Below are 11561 nucleotides of genomic sequence, written 5' to 3'. Positions count from 1 at the left end.
CTCACTCAGACTCCGGCTGCTCAGCTGGTGTTTAATCTCCCCGAACATATCCATGCTTTGCCCCTCTTCATTTGCCTCCACTGTCAACTGTAGTTATTTCTTGGAATACCTGCGGCCGGGCTGCATCAGATTCAAGGCCCTGGTGATTGCCTACTGGGTCTTGCCTATCACAGTATATCCTGTGCATGTGTTATGCACAAGCTGGAACAGTGTGCTCAACAATGTCTGGTCACTCAACAATGTGAGCCAATGGATCCCAGACGTGCCTGTTTTCCTCAGAGGAGTGCGCCACCTGCCTTGACTCAAAACTTACCTTTTCTGACCACATCTAGGTTCCTAAAACCAGGATGTGCCCCTGCCTTGTTCTTACACCTCAACAACCCTTTTCCTGGAGTTAAACCAGGTGTAGTGTTGATGGAACCATTTACAAGCTAGTGTATGCAGTAAATGACTCTCATGTTTTTTTTTTTTTTACACACTTTATATGCTACGAGATTAAAAAAGTTTCAGATTCTGATCATTCTTCAGCACCATGTACAAGGCTGTGCATGACAGTTGGTTTATTTTTACGAAATTAAATAAAAATAACCGCTTGAAAATAGAAGGCTTTAAAATAGTTTGCTACTTTGAAAAAGCAATGCTATGATTACAGCTTTAGGTCTTTTACAGTTTTGTCTGGTTGACAGTTTCACATTTTCACCCTCAACTCACCAACTGATGACTTCTAAGTGGTTTCCCTAGACATGCTGAGGCCTGCCAATTTGTAACAACAGAACTGGGTGGAGTGCACAGCTGGACTGCTCTGTCTGGCAAAGCATCCCTCATGTGATGGACACTGCTGAACCCCTGATATGCAGTCTCTGCTGCGTCTTACTGCGCTGGCATCTGCCTTGCTTCCTAGGGGCCATAAAGGGGAAGAACAAGGGAAACTTGGAACAATACATTGCAAGTAAATAAATGTTCTCTTTGAAAAAGAATGTTTTTCCAAAACACACATCTCTCAGACTCTGCTTCATCAAAATATTGCTGGTGATTATTCTTCTGATAATGCCAGGGGGATTTTTCAGCTAAGATTTTGTCAAAATAAAATGCATTGTTGACAGAATTACACATAAAGCTTAGCAAGTACGGTGTTGTTGGCATCATCATCATATAGCATGAGTTCTCACATCGTCGCCGCTGAGCAAGGAAATGCGCCAGCGTGCAGAACGATGGGATAAATGTTCTTTGAAGGGTGAAGGGTTCTCAGTTGGGTTGATGACATACTTGATAATGGTTTGGGTGCAAGTTGCTGCACGACCCCACTTCTAGTGATTGGTGGCAAACTGACTGCATGGGAAGACATTGATAACGGCTTGGATGCTTTGATTTGGCCTTACTGATGCAGTGTAACAGGGAGGATGAAAACTACCGCAAGAAGGCAGCTTGGTGATGTCTCAATCCTGGCGAGGTGTTGGGACTCCTGGTCTACCCAAGCAGAGCTTATCTTTGATAGACTGTGTTTGACTATAACGTCTTGTCAGGTTATGATTGGTAGGCTGTGAACAACCCAGACAGTACATTAACTTAACTCAAAGGCATTGTTCTTTTGATAAGGGGGTGTATTTTTTCCTGCATTTCCTGTATTTTTCTTTTATGATTTACACGATGCTTGACATTTAACAAGTTAAATCCCCTCATCACCTGCACCCAATTTCCTTTCTGCCTGATGAAGTGACGTAGTGCTTATGCAATAGTCTTGATCATATCATGGTCAGTCATGAATTATCAATTAATGAAATTGAGTCCAGAGGATCTTAATCAATACTGAAAATTTATATGCTTCTAAAACCTTGCATGTGTAACATTTTTCTTGATGCTGAGTATATCTAACTGGACATCTGTCTCCAATGGACTTGCACATTTAATTATTTAAAGTATATGTTACGAAGTGAATAAGTTATCATAGGTATGTATCACACATGGAGATGATAATATAGATTACTCCCTTTTATTACAAAGTTCAAAATGGGCATTAATGGTCTTTACAAGCAAATCAACCACACATCACCCCAAAGAGACTAGGCAAGTAGATTTTTTTTCTAGTCAATACAAACTGGCTCACATCTTGCGGTGCAGGGGCGCAGAGTACCGCAAACCTCAGGGTTTGTCATTTCCAAGAAAATAGTGAAAATATAAAAAAGAAAAAAAAGAAAGAGGAGGAGGAGAAATCGCTCCTGCGTCACATTGCTTTAATGTTCACCAGCTGCCAAGGAAAATGATGACCTGCTGAAGGGGTTCTTTACTTGGCAAAGCAATGATCCTGGCAGAAAGCCCTATTGGATCCAGACACTGAACAAGTGTAATCTTTACAGCATAATGAATATGACAAGGAAAACAAATAGGAAAGGGGGACCCCAAACTAACCTTTACATGTTAAAGCAATGGTGTACCTTATGTTTATTCATCTTCTGACCACTCTGTAAATGCATGCAACGCAGGTGGGCTTTTTAATATTTCATAAAAATAACATAGATCTCCGAGAAGTGTCCCAGCAATGGTGGCAGTGTGTTCATGCAAAATATTGGGTTTTTCATGGTAGACTAAGAGCAAAAAAAGTGGTAGAACTGTTTCTACAGGTCATTGTAGTGCAAGATACAATATTATTAGCAGTTGCAGTGTGGATTATGAAATTAACGTCTATCTATGTTGGGTATGTGTGCGTGTGTGTGTGTGTGTGTGTCTGTGTGTGTTTATATATAACACACACATACACACACAAATACACACTCACACAAAGCTACATAGCTTTATATATAACAATAAATGTTGGCATAGATTAATGCATTATTAAACTGTGCAGGTCCACACGCAATGAATGATCCTAGTGTATCCTAGGCATGGCTCTTTACCTCAGGACACACATTGAACCGACAACGCGGGTTACTGGACTGTTCACTTTTTTCAAAGACTCCAGCTGTGCAAACCAAAAGCAGATGTTTTGATTAAGAGAATCCTACATTGTCTGCCAGAGACGGGAAGAAAGAAACAAAACATTACGTTTCTAAATGTTTTGTTTCAGGTGAGAGGGAGGGATCTTGCGCACCTTCAAAGACGGGGCACTTCCTGCACCCTAGCAGCTTGCAATATATAAACCGGACGACTCGGACAGCAGTCTGAGATCTCCTATAGGGTTAGCGAGAAGGAACATCTTAGTTAACATCACTCTTGCGTGGTAATCAAAGAATCAGAACTCATTTCATAGACCAAGCAAACGATACTTCTCTTTCGGAAGGTAAGACGTTTCCAGGGGGTATTACAGATGATTGTAGAGTTATTTGGGTTACTTTTGATGTAATCGTTTTGAATGCTTTGCTTAAATTGTATATGCAATAATTTATAGATAATCATATGGACATGTTCTGACAACGGCAACGTTCAAATGTGTGGAGCGATAGTAAGAATTAGGCTACCTTTCAACTATGAATGACTGGGGTAGCTTCATTAATCCATCCACGTTCTTTCTTTGAGTGACACTGGATTTATCAAATAGGCAGTCGGATTCCCACACCGATGAATGAGTAAAGTGTTTTAGTCTTTGACTTGCTTTCTTTTCAGTAAACGTCTTGAATTGGAATATTCATCTGTTCGACACCGAGGCATACAAAGCCAAGGATGAAGGAGATCTGTTTTTTCGTAGACATTCTGCTTTTATGCATGGCGTGTGGAGCAAGTGCATTGGCTGTGAATAGCTCCATAGTTCCCCCATCACTGCCAGCCGCCAATTTCACTGATACTGGCTCAGCATTAAAGTTTCATGAAGAGTCAGCGAATATTCCCAAAGCCAGACGGAGACGTTACATTTCTCAAAACGACATGATCGCTATCCTTGACTACCATAATAAGGTACGAGGAAGAGTCTTCCCACCGGCTTCAAACATGGAGTATATGGTAAGTTTCTGTTTCTTCTCTCACAATCTACTTGGTGGTAACCCTGGGATGGATGTGTTCCTGAAGCACGGAGTGAGCGTGGGTTATGCCGCTGCTAAAACATGCCAGAATACAATTTATTTCATCGCTTTGATAAGAAAAAAGGAGGAGAAAGAATAGCATGACAGCTTTATAGCGGCTGACCAATACTGTTCTTGCAGGCAACGGTTCTCATTGGAAACATTACATTTACATTTACATTTACATTTATTCATTTAGCAGACGCTTTTATCCAGAGCGACGTACAAAAGTACACAAATGTATATTTAACATGTGTCATATATTTACTTTTCTGTATATACATCCACGCCTACGTATATTCAGCTAGCACAACTAAATGCAATTATGTTATCTTAATGAAGAAAAAAACCACGAGACGGCTTTGGAGTGTAAACCGGGGAACTGTGAATCTGATTATGAACTTAGCGACCTCTTAGATGCAGGCTATAAAATAGTTTCCAGGCTACTTAAAATTAATTACAGCTTTCCTCATAGTCTAAAGCCACCGAATTAAAACAAGTACAAGACTTCGAGAATGCACGGTGTTTCAGTGACACTAATGCCCTTTAAAAACCAGTTGACACCGACAGCTGTTCGGCAGATTTGATTGGTCTGGACCACCAAAGTAGACCTGCTCCAAGAGAGGTCGCGCAGCTCCTAGTGGAACCAAGTTTGCGCGGTCAAGAGGGTGGTTACTTGTCATAACCAGACGTCTATTCAGAGCGGTTCGGGGCCATTGAGTGCAAAATTCCAAGGCTTACTCCACATAAGATATCGATGCCGGCTGTACCGTATTGTTATTTGCTATTACGATGGAATTTTGAATAGTTGTGAGGGAAATATATGAGAAAACCGTTATGTGCTGTGATTGTTAACTACAAACGCACCAATTTTTGTGCAAGAGATTTGAGACTTATCTGAGAAATGTTCCTTTAACCTCATGGTATGGGTTAATATAAGAATGTTATTTGTGGTGACCTGATTACAGACCAAACTAGTGTGATCATTACAGTGGTAAACTGTAAAACGGATAAATGTAATTACTTAATAGCCTTCAGAATACAGTACCCTGGTTCTTAAATGTGATGCAAATAAGTATGAGTTCTGTGCCAGCAATGAACGTTCCCTTAAGTGTTTATGCCATCTAATATGTCAGAAAGGGTTGTACGCTTCATTTTTGTGTGTGTGTGGATATTCTGACAGACTGTAGGTATCACAACACATGCTCATTCAGAACTACTAACACACACCTCCAAGCTTGATTTTAGAGTACGTCATCTCGGATAAGTTAGCCAAGAAGGAAGCAAAAGTGCGAGTCTACAAAGGAGAGCAGCTTGAATCCATGCTATGATGATAAACCTCCATACAGATTGCATTCACAAATTGCATACATTTCATTTTTGGTGCATTTTTGTTGGTGAGCAGTAGGTTTGTTAAATATGCACCCTCCAATCCAGAGCAGAAAAACAGTGTTTTTCTGGGCATGAACAGTTTATGTTAATGTCTATGACTTGGTCTTAGAATACATTATTTGGAAGTAAATGATCAATTCTGACAATAAACATTTCATAACTTTTCAGCTTTTTCAGACTGCCTCCAAATAAGGATATTTGATAACAGCTAGACTGTGGGACAGATTCAATACTCCAACATATAACTGTGGTTTCATGTTTTTGATTTATTCAGGTCTGGGATGAAAGTCTGGCCAAATCAGCAGAGACATGGGCTTCAGCATGCCTCTGGGAACATGGACCTCAGTATCTCCTGAGATTCTTGGGTCAGAATCTCTCTGTCAGAACTGGACGGTGTGTAAGCGCATTATGTAATGTACATCACACATCAGACAGAGGTAGAACCATTGATTATACCATGCCCCTCTGTTGGATCAATTTTTAATCTTTAAATTTCCAAAACTGCTGTAAATATGCAGTTAGACCCCAGTTCCACCAGATAGTAGTATGCTTTGTCTCTGACTTTGAGATTCAGAATGTGATGAGCTTGTCACATTCAAACAATGAATAGCATGCAAAGAAAAATCAACAAAATTGGACGCTTCCTTCAGTGAGTCATTCAAAGTTAAGATCAACGTGGTAAGTTGGGGCAATATTGAATCTGGGCCTAGGTGGCACTGATATGCTCACTTTAAAAGTGATAGTGATCACACTGCAATGACTTACAGCTGTTCACTGTTACTTACTGTTTACAGCTACCGATCCATCCTTCAGCTGGTGAAGCCGTGGTATGATGAGGTCAAGGACTATGTTTTCCCATATCCTCGTGACTGCAACCCCAGATGCCCTCTTAAGTGCTATGGACCCATGTGCACTCATTACACACAGGTATGTAATGGCCAAGCTGTAGTCATTTCCCCTCTGTCCAAACTGAATATGCTGGGTGAGAATGAAAACCGCTGATGACTGTCCTCTTTGGTTATTGCAGATGGTGTGGGCTACATCAAACAGAGTTGGATGCGCTGTCCACACATGTCATAACATGAATGTATGGGGGGCTGTGTGGAAGAGGGCAACATACTTAGTGTGCAACTATTCATCCAAGTGAGTATATCGAAATTTATTTTCAGCAGTGTAACCTATTCTGCGATTTCATGTGATTAACGTGAAGTAATGTATGCATGGCCTCCTTTAAGAAAGGATCGGTTTAAGACATGTTCCATACATGCAATAAAACATTAGAAACACTAATGCTGTTTTTTTATCTGGATTTTTCTACATGCTATCATATCTGATCTGTTAATTATTCACAGATCACAAACCTGGTGTATAATTAACTATTGTGATCCCCTAGACAGAAAATTTAATAAGTAGACACTTAAAGAATTCTTCAAGAGATCAAATATCATGTAATACAATAATTTCCCTCAGTTTTTTTAAATACAACAAGTGTTTTGGCACTGGTAAAATGCAGTCAGTCATATACTTGAGGCAACACCATATCAACATATACTGGGTTATTGTGTTGATACAGTATGAACAACAGATTTCAACGTGGGGTGCAGGTTGGGTTAAGTTAGCTCTGACTGTTCACTCCACATCCAGTTCAACTTGAGCAATGTGAACACCGACAGAATGGAAAAATGGAACACGTCACAGAGCATCTTCTCCATCACAGTTTTTCATAAGGTCACTTTGAGTCTCTGTTTTTGCGTGCCAAAAGATTCAGTCAGTTAAGCTATCCTCTATGCAACTGGACAGTGCAGTGCCACTGTTGATTCATGGTAGACAAGGCTTGGGTCCAGGGTCTGTAAAGTAATAGATTGATGTAAGCAATTCTGTTGCCTTGTGTGCCTGTGCAAAATTATTTTATTCTCGATTTTTTTTCAATTTAGTAGTCTGATTTGAAAAGTGATTTTGTTATCAGTATATGTAGTGAAACATCACCCAGAAAACAACCTTCAAAATAAATGTTGTCTACCCTAATAGAGTAGCCATAATACCAGAATTTTGACTTTCCATATGATGTCAGTATATTTGATACCTTTTTGATACCACTGCAAGAAAAGCAGGTGGATACCTCAATAAGAGCATTTTGCCTTAATAAGTGTTAGGATTATGGTTGGGAAATCTGATTATAGGTCAGCACTAAAAAGTGAGTTCTCTGTATGGTATCCCTGCATGAATATAAAGGGAAGCTTCATAAATTTTCAAAATACAAGTAAAGGTAGCTCTGATACTTTCACTATTTTGTTAATACCAACTGCATAATTAATGAAGCCTGACACCTGACACAGCCTGTTTTTGAAGTTTAGTATCTTGGTAGCGTCGAAGTATCTGCATTTTTGACAACCATAGTCTCGAAGTTGCTTGTTAGTTTGTCACTACAGCTATAATAGAATGCAAGAATACTGTAGGTTTTGCGAAAATAGCACTGTTCTTGTTTGTCTTGAAGGTTTGCTTGGCCGAACTTGGCCGTTAGTCCTGTCAGACCACATAAAAACCAAAGGGGAGGTCTTGTTGTCAGTCACATAAAAAATGGCATAGAGTATTGGTAAACTGTAACATTGATTACCAAACTGGAATTCTCTTTTGGAATTTTCCATCTCTTACTGTGCACATGGCTGACATTTCCAATGCTCTGTCAGCAGCAGTTTCTTCAGTGGCTTTTGCCTCTAGGTGCTGCTGGTTTCAACAGACCTCTCCATCTTGTACAAAAAAAAAAAAAAATTGTTATGAAGTGTTTGGCTGTGAGGTTTGAATGAAGGGGTATTGATATCAAAAGATGCTCCAAGTAACTGACATCGCCATCTGGTGGACAGATCTCAGTGTATCTACTTCATTTCGGTTCATTTCTATGAACTGGGTATTAAAATACACTGGACATACTGACTACTAGTAACTCTGTGGCACACAGTCAGTTTGGTGAAATTGAGGATTTATGTATAATTGTTTTTTTTTTCATATTACACTTTTAGTAGTGGCCTTTTGTGGACTTTTGTTCCATATTATACATAGGTCTTACTGGGAATGAGTAGCATGGGTAATATATAGGTATAAACTTTTGCTTAGAAGGTTCAGGGTGCCAGTCTTGAACACTAAATTTTACTTAAAATATAAAACTGTTTTAAATACAAAGGTTTTCCACATGGGCTAGGCACAGGCATAAGGATGCCAGGTTATTATACGATGTCCAGATACCACAGTGAGGCTGTACACGGCTGCTGCCTGCCTACTCCTCTAGCAACATTTGTGCACGTCATAACAGAAAGCTGATTCAAACCTCTGCTGTCTGCAGCTGAAAGGCATGACTGAGGTCCAGCCTCCTACATTGTGCTTTCCATTGTGCTTTCCTCTTAAGTTAAGAAGTTGTTTTTTTCCCCTTATATTTTTTCAGGTTGTAGGCAACATTTTTTATTAACTTAAGTGACTGCCAGTCTCATTATAAACTGCAAGTATCGACAAAACAGAACATTTCTGTCAATTTTACACTCATATTTGAGAAAAAAATGCATTGCAGTTATATCGTATTGAAGCTCCACTGTATCTGTTTTAATTTGTGTTGTAGATTTTTATTAATGTGATGGTCCACAATACAAATGGGGCATCACCTCTAAGTCTGTAATGGAGACTACTGGGAACCAGTGTTAATAAGAATAATTTGATGATAATAGTGATGAGGACTTGCATTAACATAGGTAATTTTATCCATTTCTACATTAATGCCACTAAAATGCTAAAAGCTCTAACAACTACAATGACAAGCACCTACCTGGGTGCTCCATATTGTTAGTCAGAGCTTTGGCTAATAGTTAAATAGAATAGAAACTCAACTGACATTTGGCCAGGACACAGACTAATCACCCTGATTCATTTCCCTAAGTACCAGTACCTTATTGAAAAACCTTTGTCTTTCACCTTTTTCCTCACCCTAAACCTAATGTTTTGTGAAGCATTCAGTCAATGTCAGGGAAGACACCAACCTGATAAAGGTGCCAAAGCAATGACGCTAACCAAACTAATGCAAATTTCGATCAATAAAGGCACTCACTTCAAGTGCAAGCTGAGCCTTTTCCCAGGCATTGCTAGTTCAAGTCTGGACTATGTCCAACAATGAGTGGGATTTCACAATGCTGGGACAAAGTTTGGATAGGATTGACTTATATTGGCCAAAGTTCACCACCTCCCTGCTCGTTAGCACCTCCAAGTGACAGTTTAGATGCCTGATATTTCTTCTTGAGGAGATGTGCCAATCCTCCACATGACATTGAGCCTCCTTTAATGCACTGTGTACTAGTGCATTAGTATGTACAATAGCCATTGGTTGCAGGTGGTTATATGGGAGGACTGTAAAAGCATTGCGTCAGCGCTTCTTGCACGAGTCTGGAAGGTGTCGCAGTTAGGTGCACAATTAATATTGAGAGGCTTTCTTGTGAAATTCTTATTTATTGCCTCTATTATCTGATTTTCAGGGGGAACTGGATCGGAGAGGCTCCGTACAAAGTAGGTGTTCCGTGCTCGGCGTGTCCTCCGAGCTATGGAGGCTCCTGCAGCAACAACATGTGCTTTCCTGCTGTGAATTCTAACTACCTGCACTGGTTCAAATAAACACAACTCACAATGCACAAGCAGCGCCCTGCCAGAAAGACATTTCCCAAAGGATTTGCACAGCATTCCTGTATCACCCTAATTTGTATATATGGGCCTATTTAAAATGCGACCATACTTTGAAATGCGGCAAATACTATTTGGACAACAGTAATATAATTCCACTTTGCTTTAAGTGTACATAAAATGCAGTATTGGTGTTATGTTTATGCAAAAATATGTTTTTGGTCCTTTTGTTGCCTGGTATGGATTGGGGAAAAAGATAATTTATCTTGTTTAAATTTAATATAAAATATGTCATTCTATAAATGGTGCTGATGATATGAGAGTATTACTCGCTATTACTGTATTGGCATAGCATTATCCATATTCCAAGTTAGGTTCTTTTGTACATTTGACATTCTGTAACACTTTCAAATAGTGGCTGCCAGTTCTGCCAAAACAAGCTACAAAAATGGGTGCTAAAACCAAATATATGCTATACACCTTTGCTCGTTCACCTTCCTTCTCCCCCTAATCCTAACCTTGTCCGAAACATTCAGCTCATTTCAGGACTGGGGAGGTGGGGGAATGGAACATTATGATATTTTTATATATTATTGAACATTAATCAGGAATAGCAGCCATTACTTGAGGGTGTTTTGTCATTACTGTATATTTACTTGCAATTTAGAAATACTTTTTAAATGGTGCTTCATTTCGATCTCATAAGATCCGTTCCTAAATTAGTAGGTCCTTATTAAATGTTGAGTTTTCATTATGTGTAAAACTGAAAACAGCGAATTAAGTTAGACATAACTAGCAGATATTTTAACAAGGGGAAGGGAACAAGTCAGCGTATGCACAGATGTGTTTTTCAAGATGTTTATGCAACTGTGAGGACATATTGTTTTTGTTAATTTTGTTTGTGTTTTTATTGTTTAATAACTTATGATAACTTTAGCTTATCTCTAGTTTTTTAGGTAATAATTTCTTATTTAAAATGAGCTGTTAAAGGTCTGCACTTGGATAAATTACCTGAGATATGTAAAACCATTTTAGAGAGGTGGTAGAGGATTTCTATTTAGGTAAGGAGATGGCCACTTTGTTGATGTTTTGTCTAATTTAGTTAACAGTACCCTATTGCACCTTATTTTTCTTTTATTTCCAAAATATCAAGAAATTAAACCTTTTTTTATACAAATGCCAATCATTTATTCTTAACATGACTATCCTTGTGTACTAGTCATAAATTATTCCATTTTATACTACAGGAAATGTTTTAGGGTGTCTTAATATTTTTGGAAACTACATTAACATTTTTAAAGAAAAATACATCTGTATGCAGATTGTGCTCAAGATTTTTCAAGTTGTTCCAGAAGGTTTGCTGTTAGTCAGAATTGATGGCAAATGTTTGTATACCAGTTAGTCAGTCAAACATAAATAATTTGGTCCATCCCATATCTAAGGTTTTCATTACATTTTACATTTAACATATGTTACAGTTTATATAAGTGTGTAAATGCTCCCATATCAAGTATTACATTGACAATA

General features: G+C 38.8%; 1 protein-coding gene across 1 annotated transcript; it reads left to right on the top strand.

Annotated features, from left to right (window-relative positions):
• Positions 1-3189: 3189 nt before the first annotated feature.
• Positions 3190-10154, top strand: pi15a (peptidase inhibitor 15a). Its single transcript, XM_036522640.1, has 6 exons — positions 3190-3274; positions 3598-3930; positions 5656-5774; positions 6176-6308; positions 6409-6524; positions 9893-10154. Exons 2-6 carry the CDS (start codon positions 3655-3657, stop codon positions 10026-10028), a joined length of 780 nt encoding a protein of 259 aa, XP_036378533.1. The 5' UTR covers positions 3190-3274; positions 3598-3654; the 3' UTR covers positions 10029-10154.
• Positions 10155-11561: the final 1407 nt, after the last annotated feature.

Source organism: Megalops cyprinoides, chromosome 2, assembly GCF_013368585.1.
Source record: "Megalops cyprinoides isolate fMegCyp1 chromosome 2, fMegCyp1.pri, whole genome shotgun sequence".
In the NCBI taxonomy this organism is placed as follows: Eukaryota; Metazoa; Chordata; class Actinopteri; order Elopiformes; family Megalopidae; genus Megalops; species Megalops cyprinoides.
Note: the sequence above shows the minus strand (reverse complement) of the source record. Positions and strands in the feature narration are given on the sequence as shown.

Bases quoted from the DNA above. Each gene is read 5' to 3' on its own strand.
- pi15a (XM_036522640.1), top strand. From the start codon at position 3,655: ATGAAGGAGATCTGTTTTTTCGTAGACATTCTGCTTTTATGCATGGCG. The intron at 5,775-6,175 runs GTGTGTAAGCGC...TACTGTTTACAG, and splicing joins CTCTCTGTCAGAACTGGACG to CTACCGATCCATCCTTCAGC. The intron at 6,309-6,408 runs GTATGTAATGGC...TGGTTATTGCAG, and splicing joins TGTGCACTCATTACACACAG to ATGGTGTGGGCTACATCAAA.